The sequence below is a fragment of the Vombatus ursinus genome, unplaced genomic scaffold (genome assembly GCF_900497805.2).
Source record: "Vombatus ursinus unplaced genomic scaffold, bare-nosed wombat genome assembly UNPS02014798.1, whole genome shotgun sequence".
NCBI lineage: Eukaryota > Metazoa > Chordata > Mammalia > Diprotodontia > Vombatidae > Vombatus > Vombatus ursinus.
In genome coordinates, this window is record NW_020954576.1 from 9,880,280 (window position 1) to 9,899,622 (window position 19,343).

At 39.1% G+C, this 19,343-nt stretch overlaps 1 protein-coding gene and 1 non-coding gene across 2 annotated transcripts in view; both read right to left on the reverse strand.

The window, feature by feature from the left end:
* The window catches only part of LOC114049973 (mitochondrial import receptor subunit TOM20 homolog), an 18,849-nt gene extending 3,595 nt beyond the window's left edge, over window positions 1-15,254 (reverse strand). Inside the window, exons 1-3 of the mRNA XM_027871467.1 lie at window positions 15,033-15,254; window positions 7,915-7,961; window positions 960-1,041 (exon numbers count right to left, since the gene is read on the reverse strand). Coding sequence (XP_027727268.1) covers window positions 960-1,041; window positions 7,915-7,961; window positions 15,033-15,153 — 250 coding nt within the window. The 5' untranslated portion in view covers window positions 15,154-15,254. The remainder of the gene's footprint in view (window positions 1-959; window positions 1,042-7,914; window positions 7,962-15,032) is intronic.
* LOC114050264 lies at window positions 14,088-14,223 on the reverse strand. Its single transcript, XR_003569969.1, has one exon. It is a non-coding gene; the product is annotated as a small nucleolar RNA SNORA14 (small nucleolar RNA).
* Window positions 15,255-19,343: the final 4,089 nt, after the last annotated feature.

Here is a 19,343-nt window from a genome sequence, read left to right on the forward strand (position 1 = left end):
ATTCAGAGGAAGGTGGACTAGGATAGTACCTAGATCGTGACATACAAGTATATCAGTGGAAGGAAATGAGAATGTTTAGCCTTGGAGGAGTCATATAAGCGGTTTAAAAATTATCTGAAGTACTGTCATACATAAGTTATTAGACTCATTCTGCTTGGTCCTAAAGGGCAAAAACTGCAGCACTGGGTGTAAGCTTCAAATCATATTTAGTCTTTACAGAAGGAAAAATTTGCTAACTATTAAACGTACCCAAAAATGTACAAGGATTATCATCTCCAGAGCTAGTGAGCGGCCTACTCCCAAGGGGCCTTCCAAAAAAGGTAGAAGAATGACTACTTATTAAATGTTGTAGGAGACATTCCTGCTCAGATATGGGGTTTAAGGCAGATAGCCTCTGGAATCTCTCTTAACTCCGAAATTCTGGCTTGACAGATCATACAAAGTTTATTCTGAATTTAATAAGGTTTAAATGTGAACATACAAATAATATGGCAATAGTCACCCATCCTGACAGAGTGTCAGACAGAAATGTGGAGCTCTGAAATAAAAGCTCATGACTTGCTCAAGTAAATACAGGAACAGTGAGGCAATACAGTGGAAAAAACAATGAAACTATAATCAAATAATTTCACTTTGAATCCTAGTTCTGCCACTTATTTTTGAGACCTTAGTAATATCACTTTCTTCAGACATAAAATGAGAAATTGCTAAAGTCCCTTCAGCTCTAAAACATATGAGCATATGATCCACTATCCTCAGCTGAAAATGTTCTCTCCTAATTTCCTCAGAGTATTATGCCCTGACTTTATCATACTTATCTTTCAACTTGCTGCACCTCAAACAGATTATGTCAATCAACAAACATTTATTAAGTGCAGCAGAGGCTTTTAGAGTCTATGATTCTTCTTTTGAATTGAACATAATCATGAAAAAAATCTGATTCTTTTAGTGATATTTACCTTGGGCTAGTAACTCCTCACCAAGCTGTATTTCTTCAAGAAAGAACTTCTGAACAGCTTCTGCATCTTTAAGGTCAGGTAACTACAACGCAAAAAGATCTTAATTTAAGAAACTATCAAAATGAGTAACCAATATTTTTAAAAAAACTTTATACTGCAATAAAATCTGAAAGAAAAATATTACAAGAAAAGGTTATTCTCTAAAAAACAGAAAAATTTACTTTTCCAGTGTTGCTTATAAGGAAGTTTCCTCAAACAGCACCTTTATAAATGGATTCAGAAAAATATACACTTGTCACAGTTCTAAGAATAGCACCATAAACATATAAGTCTACTAATATAATGAACCAGTTTTACTCAGGCTTCTGTTAATGATCATTCATTTCTGCAGAATTAAATTTTTAAATTTATCATTACTTTCAAAGACATTTAATGATGGAGAATATCACACAGACCATTTGAAACTAGATAGTTAATTTAGGCTTTTTTTTTTTTAATTCTAAAAGCTCAGAAATATTCTGAACGTATAAAGGGTTTTGCTCAAGGTTGACTATACCTCTACAAAACTTTAATGTAGTCAGCTGAAATCAAAACATTTCTGATAGTGCATTTATTTTTCACTAGTCACACCAACCCAGCATAGGGAGATAAGACTATGGGCAAAAACTAAAATACTGATGTACTTAATTCAATAAACAGTAAGTATCTAGTGTGTCCAAGGTGTAGGGCTAAAAGTCGGGGATACAAAGATAAGTGACACAGTGCCTGATCAAAGAGCCTAAAGTTCAAGTCCCATGTCTTTTTGAGAGGCCTTTTCCAATTTTCCCACTGTTAGAGCCTCCCTAACCCCTAAAATCATCTTGTATTTAGTTTTTATACATCTTTTATTTACTTGTGAACCAGTTGCAGTGCCCAATGAAATATAACCTCATTCACAGAAGGATCTCTCTCACTTTGGCATTTCTAACTTCCCAAGCACAATGCATAGTTGACAGAAAGCACTTAATAAATGCTTGTTGATTGACATAATCTATTTGAGGTGCAACAAGTTGAAAGATAAGTATGATAAAGTCAGCGCATAATGCTCTGGGGAAATTAGGAGAGACCATTTTCAGCTGAGGATAGTATGAGTATCAGGAAAGTCTCCACAAAGGCAGCACTTTGTACACTGAAGTTAAGCAGGGATGAGAGGACCAGTCTACATAAATGCATTGAGATTGGGGCTTTTTCCAAAACTTAGTTCAAATCTCACATTCTACAGGAGTCCTATCCCAGGTTTCCACTGCTCTAGGGCCACCTTCCCTCAGATTATCTTCTACCTACTCTATATATATGTATACATAATTAAGTGCATGTTGTCTTTTCCCATCAGAATATGAGCCCTTGAGTGTAGGAACTTTGTTTTTGTCTTCCTTTCTCAGCCTAGTGCTTCAAACAGGGCCTGGCAAGCATTGAGCACTTAAAAAATGCTTGTTAGCTAACAAACAGCATGTTGTGATTTCAAGGATAGGTTGCAGTCTGATGTGGCTGAAATGAAGAAAATATCAAGGGGAACAATGTGAAATAAGGCTAAAAGGTTAAGGCTGTACCCATATTCTGAGAAGTATATATAAAAGGCTAAGTTTTTATCTAATCCTTGAGGCCACAGGGAGTCAACGAAGAACCTTGAGCAGAGAAATGCCAGGGTCAAGTCTATATAACCAGAAGGTTATTTTGAAAGCTGTGTGGAAAAATGGATCAAAGGAAGACGGAGAACAGAGGCAAAGAAAATCATCGTAACCATAGTTCAACTCAATAGTAAGAGAGTATGAAGTAGGATGGTGGCAGTATTAATGCAGAGAAGAGGAAGGATGTGAGATGATGTGCAGGTACAACCAACAGAATATGACAGCGCTGGTGGGACAGAAGATGTGGTTCAAGGAAGGGAGTAGGGGAGAGAGGGAGAGACTGATTTGGAATTTATCTGTACAAAGAATATAACCAAACCTATGGAGATGGACCTAGGCTCAGAACCTTGGGAGACCAATCAAGAATAGAATCAAGGAAAGAAAGACTATTCAGGATAAGGCGGTAGTCAACAACATAAAAAGCTAACAAAAGTCTAGGGCAATGAGGACGAAAAAGAGCTGATCATATTTAACAAATAAGATGTCATTGGTCATATCTAAGAAAACAAATACACTACACCAGTAGGGTTAGAAAACATTGTAAAAGGCTAAGAATTGAATCTGCACTACTCTAATAGCTTAGCAGTATAAGGGAGGAGAGATATAAAGCTACAGCCTGAGGGATGGGTCAAGAAAAGAGATTTTAAAAAATAAAGTGCCTATCTTTTTTTCCCTTCTGTTTTGTTTTCTCTTTCTTGTGGTTCCTATTGGTTCTAATTCTTCCTTACAACATGACTAATGTGGAAATATGTTTAATAGGAATGTATATGTTATCGCCTATATAATATTGCACGCCATCTTGGGGAGGGAGGGGGCGAAAAACACAGCAATACAAGACAGCACATTGAATTCAGAGCACAACAAATAGTTCAACTTAGACAAAATAGGTATGTCAAAGGGAACAATGTGAAATAAGACTGAAAATGTAGGTTGGATCCAGACTGATGGTATCAAATATCAAGCCATCTATCTTCAGGTAGGACTACATACAAACCATTTCAAATAACATAGATGCGGTTTTTAGTACTTTCAAAATAATAAATACTTGAATTCTCTTAATTTTATCAATGGGCAAAAAAATGTATGGTTTAGAAAATATCTTATTACACACCTAATTTTTTTCATACTACAGTTTATAGCCACTTTAATTTGCCATACGATACAATGCTAGTCCTTTAATCTTCTTCACATCTCTGTTGAAAACACTTCAGCAGGAATCTGATCACTACTAAATAACCACTTACTGGGTTCTATGGATTATTCTCACATATTTACACCTTTGCTAGTAATTAATAAACTGTGAAATAAAAATGGTGCTAACAAAAGTCAAAGCCTTCCAAGAAATCATTCTACTCTTAGGCTTTGGTGGGAAAGGAACAGGAGGGAGAAGCAGAATAGTACTGTAGAATGTGTGCTGAATTTGGAATCTAAAATACACGGACAGCCTTGGTTAAGTTACTTAGTATCCCAGGGCCTGTTTTCTCACTTGTAAAGTGAAGGGATTGGACTTGATAATTGCCAGGGTTCCTTCCAGCTCTAAAAGGAAGAGCATTCAGGTCCTTCAGCTCAAGTAAAAGGAATTGGGATTTGAAAGGATTAGAAACTGTGAACAAAGGGAGAAGAAATCTCAATAGATTTAGAAGTTGAAGGAATCAAGCTAATCAGCCTAAAGCAGGGGTGGGGAACCTGTGGCCAGGCCACCTGTAGCCCTCTAGGTCCTCAAAAATGGGCCTCTGACTGAATCCAAACCTCAGAGAACAAATCTTCTTAATAACAGGATCTGTAAAACTTTGGACTCAGTCCAAAGGCCACACCCAAGGAACTAGAAGTCCACCTGTGTCCTGGAGGACGCAGGTTTCCCACCCTGGCCTAAGGTTAAGGAAGAAATAAAGAAGTGAAGGAAAATAAAGATGATAAAAAGTGAAAAAGAGAGAGGAACTTAACATGAAAAAAAAAATGGCTTGGGGAGGGTAAACCACAAGAAGACCTAAAGAAATAGAAAAGATTCCTGAATAGTGTCAGGAGGTTGGAAGGTAGAAGAATGTAACAAAGAGAAATAGAAAGAAGAGAAGGGGAAACAAAGGGAAAGATAAGCAACAGGTAGGTCTTTTCTCCAAAATTCGGGAACTGAACCCTCTAAGAAGGAAGCAATGGCTCTTTTCCTCCAGAAAAAGATGACAGGAATCTATAAATGTTTGAGGTTGGAGATTATCCAGGAAGAGTCAGGGGAAGAAGACGAAAAGTAATGTTTGGTAATTAAATGCTGAGAGGTTCTATGACAGCTATTTGTTGACCTGATGACAAGAGGGAGTTCTGCTAGTCTCTGAGTACACATATAATTCAAGTTGTGAGAAAAAAGTTCCAAGACTTTTCAAGCTGGGAAGATTACTTACTATCCAAGTTCTGTTTATTCATATGGGCATAGCACAAATGACACTGCCACAAGAAATCTACAAAACATTGTTTAAGATAAGGAAGTCTTAGGCAAGCAACCAAAAGATCATAGTGGGTACAGACAATGTTTTCTTAACTGCTGCTAATCAAAGGCAAAGTCTTAGGAGAGTAAGACAGATTTGGGAAGTGAACAGATGATAAAGAACATAGAATCTAAGAACAAGATTTGAGTTCTGGACCATAATTTAAAATATAGGAGTACACTTAACATAAAGACTGATAAAGCTGTGCTCGCCTAGAGTTCAGCAAATTAAGTGAAGAAGGCTTTTAAACTAAAAAGGGGAAAAAAGAAAATTGTTGACCTATGTCTACCCAAGCTATATACCAAAAGACAGAAAGAGCTAGAGGCATACCTACAAAAGGGACAACATCCAAGTCAGCAGCCACTATAGCAAACTCATGACCTCAGATGTCTACCCACAAATACACAAGGAATGCATAATAAGGCAAAAACAGATATCCTCGTAGGATAAGGCAAATTTGATCTTATAAGACCAAAAAACTTAGATAGTAGTATGAAAATTCCGATAGGACTATGGCTCTGGTAGGGTATACTTCATTCAATAAAGTAAAGGTTAGGTAAAGGGGTTGAGGAAAAGTAGCTCTGGAGAGAGCAAATATCCAAAGGGCTGCTACATGAAACAGGGATTAGATTTATAGGACCATAAATGTAGAGAAGTAAAGGTCCTAAAAGAACAGCCCTTTCATTGTACAGGTAAAAAAAAAAAAGAGATCCAGAAAGGATCACCCCAGGACTAAGTAGCAGAACGAAAGAACCCCATGACTCCAGCAGTCTTTCACTGAAATACTTGTTCTCTCTCTCCCCAGGGAGAAGAAATTGGAAAATGTGTGGAAGCCCTAGGAAAACAGAACTAGATTTAAGGGAAAAATTGATAACAGAACCATTAAAAAGTATAATTAATGGTCATCCATGGAAATTAAAAAGTTCCTATTTTCATGAGGTCTACAATAAAGGCTAGATGACCATCTATTGGGTGTGTTGCCTAATTCAAATAGCAATGATCTGTCTGTGGTATACTGACCTAGAAAACCTCAAATTAACATTATCTAGGTTTTATTTATGTTTATTTATTTTGTGAAACATTTCCCAATTACATTTTAATCTGTTTCAGGCAGGAAGTTTTGCCAACTAGCTGTAAGAGTTTGACACTTCTGTTACAGAGTATCCTTGTTCGGGTATAGGTTGAAGGAAATGGCCACTATGTTCCATTTCAGCTAAGATTCTGAAATTCACCTATTCCACCATGATACTTCTCAAAACAAAAAACCACTATCACCATCTGCCTATGGAAAAATTTTTGTGAGGGATAAAGCTCAAAAGACTCAATGTAATTATTATGCAAATGTAACCCCCCAAACACATTTTATCCAACAAAAAGTCCTACCACACAGAACGACTGCCCTAAACTTGCCAACAAAAAAAATCTAAATTTAATGACTTCGATTTAATTTTTCTTTACTGTGCTCAACTTCTGGCAAAGATACCACTAAAAAGGAAGAGGAAAAAAAAAGCCACATGGCAAGCTACCAACAAGACAGTATGAAGTAGTAAGAGTACAAAAGGCTTCAAAAATCAAGATCTGAGGCTTTAATAATTTAGGACCTACTGTAACACCTTGAGCAAGGGGGCTTGATTTGTCGCTCTGGACCTAAGCTTGTTCACCTATAAAATGAGGCACTAAATGATCCCAGAGAATCAAATAGATTTTACAGACCATCTAGTTCAAATGCTTTTATTCTGCAAATAAGGAAACTGAGGATGAGGAAAGAGGGTTTGCTCAAAGCTACACAGGTAGTAGAAGCAGATCTGGGATTTGAACCTGGGTCCTATGTCTGACTCTAATGATTACTCCGCCCAAAAAATTAACGGATCCATGTTAACCCAGCACACCAAATGTCCCTGTCCTCATCAACAATTTTTACTGATGACCAAAAAAGCATAGATGGGGGGCAGCTAGGTGGCACAGTGGATAGAGCACCAGCCCTGAAGCAGGAGGACCTGAGTTCAAATCCAGCCGCAGACCAAACACTTGACACTTACTAGCTGTGTGACCCTGGGCAAATCACTTAACCCCAACTGCCCAAGCAAAAAAAAAAAAAAGCATAGATGGGATGCTTATCAAATGTACAGACGGACAAAACTGAGAGATAACAGAATTAGCATTTATAGCTAGAAAGAGCCTCACAAGTCATCTAACCCAAACCCATCAATTTTTGAGAGGGGAATATTGACAAGTTGAAATGAAGAACTGAAATTGGTATGACAAATTAAATCAGGACAAATCTAAAGTCCTGCTTATTTTAGTACTTCAAAGATCTGTGTAGTTCATCAGTATAAGTGCTCCCTCCATTAATGAACTTTGCTAGGCTGGTACTCAAATTAAAGACATAATATATCAATAGGATCTGAAGTCTTTCCAGCTTCATAGGACCTGCCAGAGTTGATACTGCTGGTATAGCCTTTGAAAAGTCTGAAGCAGCATCACTATGATATAGTAAGACATCCAAGTAGCAATTTAATGGAGGATAAAGTCCCACAGTTAAGTTAAAACAAAGAAATGCACAACTATGGCCCTAATTTAAATAGACAATCATATATAAGAGACTTGTGGTTTCAGTTCAGTCTTTAAATGACTGAAATAACTGTATCTAAACATCAAACTATACCTTGATATTACTATGAAAAATTTTACATACAATACCTTGAAATGTTTCCATTTCTAAAAAATAGATACATTTAAATGGATTTTAAAGTCTATTTTAATACATTTTTACATAACATAGTCTGTATAAGTACAGATTATTGTCATTACCTTGGAAAGCCCAGCTCTCTCTTTAGCAAGCTTCTGTTTCTTTCTTCCTGCAACAGATTTAATACACATTCACTTTACGATCAATGAAAATAGTGATTAAATAGTAGCGGTTGAATGTTTAAAGGTATAATCTGTTACTTAAAGCCTCAGTCTCCTCATTTGTAAAACGAGGCTAAGATCTGCAAAAACCTACCTTACAAGGTTAAGATCAAAGAGTGTAACATAATATGAAATAATTTTACTGTTCTATTAATTTGAGGTATTACTTTAACTCATATGTTCTTTTAAACCAATATTAAAGATCACAGAGAATGATTATGTTCTTGAGCTAAGATGTATGTCTCTATGAATATATTCTATAGAATTCTCTTCTTTCTTTGACCTATACCAGCCATAAAATCAAGATGTAACTACAGTATATAGTGAGTAACATATACCATATTCAACAAAACTGACACATAGACACTAAACAGGTTTAAATATCATTTGATAATGCCCAAAGCAATATTAACCTAAGAAAAGTAATATAATTAGTTATGCAAAGGTTATATTAAGAGGTTACCAACATCACAGTAAGACTGACCCCGAGACTAACTTGAAAGAGTAGTAAATAGATAAGCTATTATCTATTTAGTAGTAGGTGTAATACCTAGTAGTATTTAATAGTAGATATAAGATCTGATAACTCAATCTAGTTGGGGAGGCAAAAACTAGCATATTTGATAGACTATTCAAAGTCAAAGAAGCAAAAATAAACATGATGATTTTTTGCAGAACTACAAAATAAGGTTACTTGGACCAACAGACGCTACTTTTAATTGAATAGACAAGGCAGTGTAAAAGCCCATTAGAATGAAACTTAAATCCCAGTGTCTCTGGTTCCTGTAACTGCATAACATGAAATTTTGGTGGGTTATCTGGGTTTGGGAAATGGAGAAGAAGCTGCTTTTAATCGACTATTAATAAAAATGTTCTATTATACTTCTTTCTACCCTTGACTTATTTCAAATTTTTAAAAATAAAAATTCTGGCTTCAATATATAAGGAAATATTAAGATAAATAGAAAACTCCAGTGGCTTTCTATTATGCTAAGATCAAATATAAACTCCTTTGGCATTTAAAGTCAACAACCTAACTCCAACCTACTTTTATAGCCCTATTATTCATTAATTTCCTTAACATCCTCCACAAATCCTGCCAAGCTGGCCTTCTTGCTGTTCCTCACATATAATACTCCCATCTCCTGTTTGTGACTTTGCATTGGCTGCTCTTCATGCCTCCTTCCTCACTTCTGACTCTCAGGATCTCAAATTTTCTTCAGAACTCACTTTAAGGATCACTTTCTATGAGTCCCACCAGCTGCTAGTGCCCCACCTCCACTCATTACTTTGTATTTATTTTATATATACTAATATATATCCATGTCTTCCCCTATTGGAATATAAGCTCTTAGGAAGCAAGGATTGTTTCATTTGTCTCTGAATACCCCTGCCTGGCACATTAAGGAGGTGCTAATTAATACAATTTGAAATTGTTACATTACTTTCAAATATTCTATCATAATGTACCTCTAGGTAGAGACAAATGTTAACAAACTGAAAAACCAGGAATGAATACCTAAGTTACATGCTTAGTCATTGCAGCCAAGATCAAAACTCAGATGCAGGATAGTAAAGGACAAAGAGCAGTGGTCCTGAAGTCAAAGTACCTGCCTCTTAACCTTATAAAATACGTCAAGTAATTTAGTCAAGTCATCTAATCTCCCTGGACCTCAGTTTTCTTCTCATCTCTAGGATGACGGAGCTGACCTAGACGGCCTCTTACAGCTTTAGATATATCTTTGGATCCTCTTAGCCAAGGGGTATTTACCCCGTGTATGGCTCTACAAAATTAAAGTGTTTCAAGAATGTTAATGTATATGAAAATTTGAACTTATGATGAAACAGCTAAAATTGGAATGATTCACATTACAAATTTACTACAGTGTAGATAAAAAGTAGATAAAAATGTGAACACTGGCTGAACTGGATGCCTCCAATTAATTGAATAACACGAACAGCTAACATTGTTCTAGGGCTAACAAAGCTTTACACATATCATCTCATTTGAGCATCACAACAGTGCCGTTAAGTGGCTACTATTGTCCCCACTTTTTAGATTAGGAAACTGAGGCTGACAGAGGCTGACTTGCCAAGGAACACAGAACCTGAAAATTTCTGAGGACAAAATTAGAAGCCAAGTCTTCCTAACTCCAGGTCCAGCAATCTATCCATTATACCATCTAGTTAGCTCTAAATGATTCAATTTACACAATTTGAAAATATTCAAATAATTCAATAAAGTGACAAACTCCCATGTAGCAAAGCTCAGAAGAAGGTCATTAGGTAATGATTACTCTAAGCAGGCAAATTTACCGATACAATGAATTTGAACAATGCCTGTCTAAAGTCAACACAAATGTTTACGTTAACATATTAATGAGGCTAGCTAAACAAACTATAAACTCTATTTGCCAATTTCCTCAACTGCAACTTTTTTATCAACAATACAATCTAAAATGACTAATTTTAGGTGTCTGCACACCTTTGATCTCAGCCATAGGACCACAGGAATACACACTCAGGATTTAGATGTGAAAAAGATTTTTATTACCTAGTCCATTGTCTTTATTTTATAGATGAGGAAAATGAAACCCAGAGATGTCACACCCTAAGTCATGCAGTAAACAGCAGAGCCAAGATTTAAATAATCGTAGGCCTCTGACTACAAAAACAAGGGATCTTTCCAACACGCTATACTTAGACCAAATGATGTAATGTAAGTATCAGAAATAATGAGGCTTACACAATCCAGTTATCCCTCCTAAAACAAGTTTTACCTTGGAAAATAATGATTGTTTAAAATGGCTTGTCTCATTTTTACAACTGCCAGTAGATGGCAAAGTTATCTCATAAATAAAACATCTTAGGTAAAAATGAAGCATGACTACTCCAAATTTCCAAACTTAGAAAAGAAGTATCTTAGATTTAAAATTATGGCAATGGCTTTTCTCTCCCATGGTATATACACAATTCTGCCCCTTTAAAAAATGAAAGTATTTCTCATAAGATGTTTAACTTCAAAATCTTACTATTTTTTAAAAGAAGTCAACTAAAATTCTGTAGCACAACCATTAACTCTAACTGCCTTAGTATCTAATTAACTAGGCAGTGGTACAGTGACTACAATACTGGGCCCGGAGCCAGGATGCCCAGAGTTCAAATCCAATCTCAGACACTTACCCTGTGTGACCCTGGACAAGTCACTTAATCTGTTTGCTTCAGTTTCCACAACTGTAAAATAGAGGTAACAGCAGCACCCACCTTACAGAGGCATTATGAGGATCAAATGAGATGATATTGGTAAAGCATTTAACACAGTGCTTGGAACACAGTATGTGATCTATAAACGCTTACTCCCTTTCATTTTCCTTCCCTTCTTCTCTGGCCTTTGTTCAGTTATTTCATGTAAAAAAAATCCTTCTGTTTCTTCAAGGTGCCCACCACTACCTTTATTAGGGCATTCCCTAAGGAAAACGAGGTGACAGCCTTAAAGCAGAAAGGACTTCAAAAGGGGACAAAGGGTGGAAAACATTCTACCAATGTCCAGCCTTTCCTCAACTTAAGTTTTTAAATCTTTAGGTTATAAACACTCAAGTTCAGGGACTATTTCTTCTGTGATTTTGTAACCTCACTACCAACACTACATGTGAGCTGTTGAAATGAATAGAATGGAGGCAAGAACATGCGGTGTATGTTAGAAAGCCAAAACTATCCTGGTTTGGCTGAAACATCTGAAGAATAAGGTGAACTGAGGCAGGAAAGGTAGTGTGGTTCTAGATTGGGGGAAAGCAGGGGAGCAGGGTTCAAAAGACAATGGAGTTTTCATTTTACCTGAAAGGCAATGAGGTGACACTGAAGAGTTGGAGACAGTGACAAAACTATAGTTATGCATAAAAATTATAAGTGGTATGAAAGATCAATTGGAATGGGGAGAGTAGACAGAAAAACTCTATTACAACACTACTGCCAATAGGCAGGTGGTAATGAGGGCCTGTACTACAGTGGTGGCAATGGAAACAGACAAGATGGTACCTTTCAAGATCCACTGAATTTGGTTAACTGTGTATGAGAGATGAAAAATAGTACAAAGACAAAGATAATCCCAGATTTCAAATATGGGAGACTTAGTGAAGGGCGGTAACACAAAAGAAACAAGGTGAGAAATAAGGGCGGATTCAGGGGGGTAAATATTATAAACTAAATTATGTATATATTGAATTTGAAGTACCAGGAAGACATTCAAATGGAGATATTCTATAGGCAGTTTGGAGATGAGGGTCTGGAGATCAGGACTGAGGATTTAGATTTGGAGTTAACCTCACTGAGGTGATAACTGAAGCCATGAGAGTCAAAGATTTCAGGACAGCATAGACAGAGAAGACAACCAATGACAGTGGTTTGGAGAATAAACACATTAAGGGGATACAGAAAAGAATGAAGAGCCAGTAAAGTCATTAAAGAGAACAGAAGATAATCAAGGGAATGTAGTATCACCCAAGACTCAATGGTGTCAAAAACTAAAAAGGGGGAAAAAGGGCACTGAATTAGTTAATCAAATCATTGGTGTTCTTCAATTCAGGAGAATGATAAGGGTAGGGCAGACAGCTAGGGACACTGGACTCAAGAGATTTGGGTTCTAGTTCTAATTAACTGTAGATTTTGGCCAAGTCTCTTTAACTTTTCTAGGCCTCACATTCCCCAGATCTAAAATGAGAGTACTGGATCTCTTAAAGTCCCTCCTTACTCTAACTTTACAAAATTCAAAATTACCTTTTCTCTACCATTTACACAAAAGTCTGTATGTAGTCTTTACTTGGCCCAGGGGAAGAGGTGCAAAAAGGCAAAGTCAGGGGATTTAGCACAGTGCCCAGCACATAGTAAGCACTATATAATTGTTAGCTATTATTATATACTATAAGATTTGGATGATTTTGCTGAACCACTTCTCCTACTCCCCTTCCCCCCCATCCCCACCTTTGTCTTTTTAATTATAGGTTGCTAGGTAATAAGGGGACAGAGTGCAGAATTTGGTGTTTGGAAAGGAGTTCAAATCCTGCCTCAAATGGGTGTGTGACCATTGAAAAACATTTAGCCTCTTTCAGCCTCAGTTTTCTTATCAGTAAAATGAAGATAATAATAGCACCCATCCGGTAGGGTTGTTGTGTGGTGCAAATGAGATACCATGTGCAAAAAGTGTCTTTGCAAACCTAAAGTAATACATAAAAGTTAGCTGCTATTATTATTTAAATCTTTGCTAGAAGGGGATTACCTTTTCAGAAACGAGGTATATAGAATGTTAATTAAAAAAAAAGGCAAATGAAGCTTTTTTGGGGGAGGGGGATGGAGGTGGTCAAGACTTCTGTTTTCAGTTCAAAGAATTCAAAAAGTGAAAGTGGCTATTTCTCAACTTGTTTCAATGTGGTAAGTTTACTCTCCTAGTTTTAGAACAACTAGAGCAGAAAATCTTGTACACATGAACTCCAGTAATTTAGCAAGTGAAAAAAGATGTCTGTAGAAGGTCCTTTTAACCACTAATAATTCAAAGGTTTTAAAGCACTGAAAAGCTATTTTTTACATGAAAACTTAAAAGATTATACCCAGAACCAAATGAAGCTTCTTATTATGGGCCAAGAAGTTTTCGACAAATCTTCAACCTATGGAAACAACAGCAAATCTACCAAGCCCCCCCCCCCCAAAGTGCTAACAAATGTGCCTGAGAAGTTGCCGGCTTTTTTTGGGGGGGGGGGGGAGATTATAGAGAAGAATTAAACATGCAAAATAGCTGCCCTCATCTTCACAAAGGGAAATCAATCCTGCCCTAGAAGTTGCAAACAAATTATGATCTTTCAAAATTGTCTACCACTGCCATGATTCAATGACTCACATTCCTACCAAATGAATGAAGTTGAATGATCTCATCAACTTTACACTTAAAACACCTTTGAGACAGTTTTAAATGAGAAAAAAAAAAAAAAGTCACGTTCAATATTACTTGCAAACAAATCTGGTCCACCCATGGGCGCAGAAGCCCCCAAATTAAATCCGACTAGCAAACATACCATCATCTCTAAAAATTGTCAGATGTGAAATAATGCCAAGTCAGAAGAAAATACTTAGCATTTTGGATTAATCTTCAATTTTCTGTCGCATTCACTCATATCTTGGAAGCGTCTTCAGCAATGCTGCCAAGAGGGTTTAAGAATGCTGTTGGACACTAGCGCATTCCTGAACCTCCTACTCAGCTCCCACATTACCTGCAGAAATGCTTGGCTGTGCTAGGCCTCAGGGCTACTGGGAGAAACGAGGGCAAAAATCACCTGGGTTGACCAAGTAAAGAAATAGGGGTGAAAAAAAAACAAAAATCGACAAGAGGCCTGAAAACCAAAGGCAACTCCAGTCTATACTGCCTAGAGGGGCAAAGAAACGAGAGACTCGAAAAAATTCTAACCTTTCAAAAGGGATGATTGAAGGCTGGAAAGATAAGCTCAGACCCCTCCCTCCCCGCCCCCGACCGAGGCTTAACCCACTCCACGCCTTCGCCCCACCCACGCACGTGGGTCCCTCCGAGTTCCAGCAAGCCCGGCAAGGAAGCCGCCTTGTCTTTCAAAGGCAAACGCCCATAGTAGCCTTGACCTCGGCGGCCCACTTCCCTCCACTGCGCCCACCCCACGCCCAGGTCGCAGCCTCGGTAGAAGGGCACGGGCCCCACTCCAGAAAGTGGGCAGGAGGGATCCCAGAGCAGGGAAGGACAGGCTCCGGGGTAGGGGTGATCGTGGAGCGCACGCCCCCCGCCGCGGAGGCCCCGAAGAAGCACGTGCGCGGAAGGCAGGCCAGGGCCACGCGCGCGGCGCCCGTTAACTGGGGTGTGCGTGGGGCTGCGGAGAGCACTGGAGCGCGCGCCCGCACGGCAAACGAGTTTGGGGAAGCAAACGCGAGGCGCGGAGCTGGGGGGTGGGGGGCAGGAGGGCGTGCGAACCGAGGACCTGGCGGTAGGAGGGGGGCGGGGACCCACTCACGCTCTCGGAGCCTGTTCTTGAAGTTGGGGTCGCTCCGTCTCTTGCGGTCAAAGTAAATACAGTAGCCGATGAAGAGGGCCCCGCACACGCCGGCGGCGATCGCGCCACTCCGGCCCACCATGTTTCCAGCTGCTGCTCGCGGTGGAGGTAGCAGCAGCGGCGCCGTCCCCCGCTGACCCCCAAGCCAGGAGAGTAGGCTCGCTCCGCTCCCGTTGAGGGCGGAGACAGAGAAAGGGGACGGGGAAGGACCCTTCGGCGCCCCACTTCCGCTCTGACGTCATAAAAGAGCGACGTTCCCTAGACGTCTAGGGCAGAGCCTGAGGAGAAAAGGGCTACATTATCTGTCCCGCGCATGCGCGGCGGAACTCGGCCCTACGACGTGGGACAAAGTCCGAGCTGTAGCCGGAGCGGGAGATGCTGCAGCTGGTAAATAAAGCGCTTCTTTGCCTTGCATTTAGGTAACTCTAGATAAACGTTTACTAAATGAATGAATGGCAGTGTTTTCTGGAGCAGATATACGCGCTTAACGAGGGCAGGCACTTGAGGGGATCACTAGGGAACGCTACGCCCTGGGCAGCCCAGGCTGGCATTGAAATGACCTCCCGACCCCGCCCACCCTGTATAGACTCTGGCTTTCTCCCTGACGTCGGAGGCCGCGCTACCTTTAGTGCCAGGCTAGCACTGGACTGTCAGTTAATTTAAACATCTCACCTCCGATAAGGGCGAGTCATAACTTCTCTGGGCCTCACCCATCTGTAAATTAGTTCCCTGAGAGCTCTACATCTGTGGTCCTCAAGACCTTCCACAGTTTAGCTCCAACTTATTTCACATTTCAGATTTGTGCCATATCACTCTCCTTTATCTATTCTGCCTTCATTCACATGCTCTATGTCTCCCATGCATCTAATGTAGGGCTCAAAATAGAAGCAGGGCTACTAAACCATAAATAAGGATCCCTGTCAGTCACATATTGACTTAGAAAACCATGTATTAAGATAATCTGTTTTATTAAATTTTTTTGTCACATTTGTCAAATCAAAATTACATTTTCATCTGGTTTGGGCTTGTACTAGGGGTGTTGTGTGACCATGTGACCTATGTTTGATGCCTCTGCCCTAAGGTATTTCCACTTCTTTGATTCTCATAATTTTCAGAAATCATAGACTCTGCTAGAATTTAAGGGCATCAGTAGAGACTATCTAAGCCCTTCTCTTTACAGATGAGGAACCGGCCCTGAGAGGTGGCTACTCTAGGGAATGGAAGCTCCAGGTTACTCTAGCACTAAATGGGAGAGCTAGGATTGGAACCCACGTTCCTGTGATACCAAAGTCTCTTTCCACTACACCACACTGATAACTGTCTTTCCAAATTCACTCAGGTTCTATTTTTTCTCTAAATTACCACCTTTTCCCCAGGCACAAGCTCTGTTTCCCTGTTCAGATTACCACTTACATATATACATGTTACATCTGCTAGTACCACCTTTTCACCTGGTGGACCCCTAGCGCAATATAATAATCTCCTTATAGGCAGGAACTGTTTTATATCTATGTCCATGGCACCTCCTTGAATGCTTAATGTATGCTGATTAAATTAAATTCTAATTTACTCTTAAACCTAGGGAATCTAGCTTCACAATCCCATGCCCTAGTTTCAAACAAAAGTCTGTTTCTAAATTAATATTTGCAATCACAAGGACAAAAGAAGTCTCTACAAATTGTTTTTGTTTTTTGGAGGGGAGGGATTCCCCTTGCCTCCATTCTGACTTGAGTTACAAAAGTACTACCACAAGTTAATGCTATAGACTACACTAAAGAGCCATATGACAATGGTCCCTACCCTCAGAGAGTTTATAATTCTCCAAATGACACTGCACCCCTGGTCACCACCATCACTAGCTGCATTTTCATATACTTCCCCTCCAGGTATACAAAGCATAGGTACTTTAAAATGCTTGTTTCCTTCCTTCCTCCTTCTCTTAATCTTGATCCTATAGTTTAAGGGGTTTACACTGTAATTGTAATTCAAATCTACACCATCCTCTTCCTTGCCCCCTCGTTATTGTGATGCTCATGTTTTGCTAAATCTCAACTATGGACCACTTCTACCCGTGTACTGCTCAACAGAGTGGAGGAAATCAGGCAAATAAGCCAGCTGAGTCCAATATACATTTATTATCTAATTTTTCATGTTCTTACTTACAGATTCTCAATCCCAGTCCCCACAGCATCTATTCTAAACCTGTTCCTCTCCTTAAGCACCACCTCCACTCCAAGAAATTTGTCTCATACTTGACTGAGAAAATAGAGACCATTTGCCATGAGCTTGTCTTTCTCTACAACTCAAAACCCCTTGTTATTCTTGACTCTCCTTTTCTCCTCTTCTAGTTGGAAGCCACTTTTCACCAATGTCAATTCCTCCAGGTATAACTTTGATTCTGTCCTTTTTGTCTTCTCCAGGTGACTGCCCTCACAATTATCCCATCTGTCTCTCTAGTCTTCTACTTCTCCCTATTTATTTGTTCTTTCCATACTGCTCAGAGACACACTCAAGTCTCCACCATTCTCCAAAAACCTTACAAGATCCTACCAATCCCTCTATCATTTTCATCTCTCTTTCCTTTCTGTTAAACTCCGAATGAAAGCTATTTACATGCATTGTCTCCATTTCTGCTTCTTTTACCAGCTTTTCAACCCCCTATAATCTGGCTTCCTCCTACTCTTTTCACTCAACTAAAAGTGCTCTCTCCAAAGTTAGAAATGATCTCTTAACTACCACATCTAATGGCTTTTTAATCTTCAACCTTCTTGAAATCTCTGCAGCATTTGACACTGTTGACCACCTTCTCCTCCTAAATATTCTTCCCTCTTAGGGTTTTCATGACATTGCTTTTTCTTGATGCCCCAAAATTTCTGACCACTCCTTGGTCTCTTTTTCTGGATCATCATCCATGTCATGACTTCTAACTGTAGATATAATCCAAGGTTCTGTCCCAGATCCTCTTGTCATAATAATAATATTAATAACTAGCATTTATGTAATTTAAGGTTTGCAAAGTGCTTTACAAATATTCTCATTTTATTCTCACAAACACCCTAGAAGACAGGTGCTATTATTATCTCCATTTTATAAATGAGGAAACTGAGGCAGACAGGTTAAGTGACTTGCCCAACTGGTGTCTGAGGCCATATTTGAACTCAGGACTTCATGACTTCAGGTCCAGTGTTCTATCCCCTGGGCCAACTAGCTGTCACTATCTATACTATCAATTAACTTCATTGGCTTCCATAGAGCACATTAGCATTTCCATACAGATGACTTCCAGACCTGTATATTCAGGTTCAGTTTCTATGGAGCTCCAGTCCTCTTATCACCAACTAACTACTAGACATTTTCAACTAAATGTCCCATAGCTATCTCAAAGTCAATGTCAAAAACTGAACTCATATTTCTCCCCAACCTACTCTTCCAAACTTATCTGTCAAGGGCAGGGGTGGGGAACCTTTGGCCTCCAGGCCACATGTGGCCCTCTGGGTCCTCAGTGCAGCCCTTTAACTGATTTACTTTTTCAGTGATTAGTCATCTAAGTGATTCAGTCAGAGGGCTGCACTTGAGGATCCAGAGGGCCACATGTGGTCTGGAGGCTACAAGTTCCCCACCCCTGGTGAATGGTATCATCATTCTTCGCCGCCTACAGTCTTAAGTTTACCACTGTCTTTGACTCCTAACTCTTCCTCCCATCACATATGTAAACTGTTGCCCAATCTTGATTCTACCCCCACATCCTTCATATCCATTTCTCTATTCACATAGCCACTCCCCACCCCCTTAGTTCAAGCCTTCATCATCTTTCACTTGGGATTATTGCAATAGCTTCCTAATCTTGCTCCCTGCTTCACATATCTTCCCATTCAATCAATATAGGGTTATGAGGAAAGCATTTTGTATCCTTTAAAGCAAGCACTATGGAAATGAAGTTGATATTATTCAGTAGATCATAGCTCTGATAATTGCCTCTTCCTCTGTGGAAGTAAGAAAATTGTTCTCCCTTTCGAAGGTTGTGTGTTGTATAGGGATTCTTCATTACTCTAATTCATCCACTTGTTGACTTCTAAGTGCAGAGACTCTCATGCACATCTTAAGATGTCTAATCATCCTATCCATGGCAAACTCTCATAGGACGATAGATTTAGAGCTCAAAGGAACCTTAGAGGTCAAGTCCTTTTTACAGATGATGAAACTGAAGCCCAAAGAGGTTAAGTAACTTAATCAGTGTCATAAAGTGCTTTGGTAAGGATCTGAACCCAGATC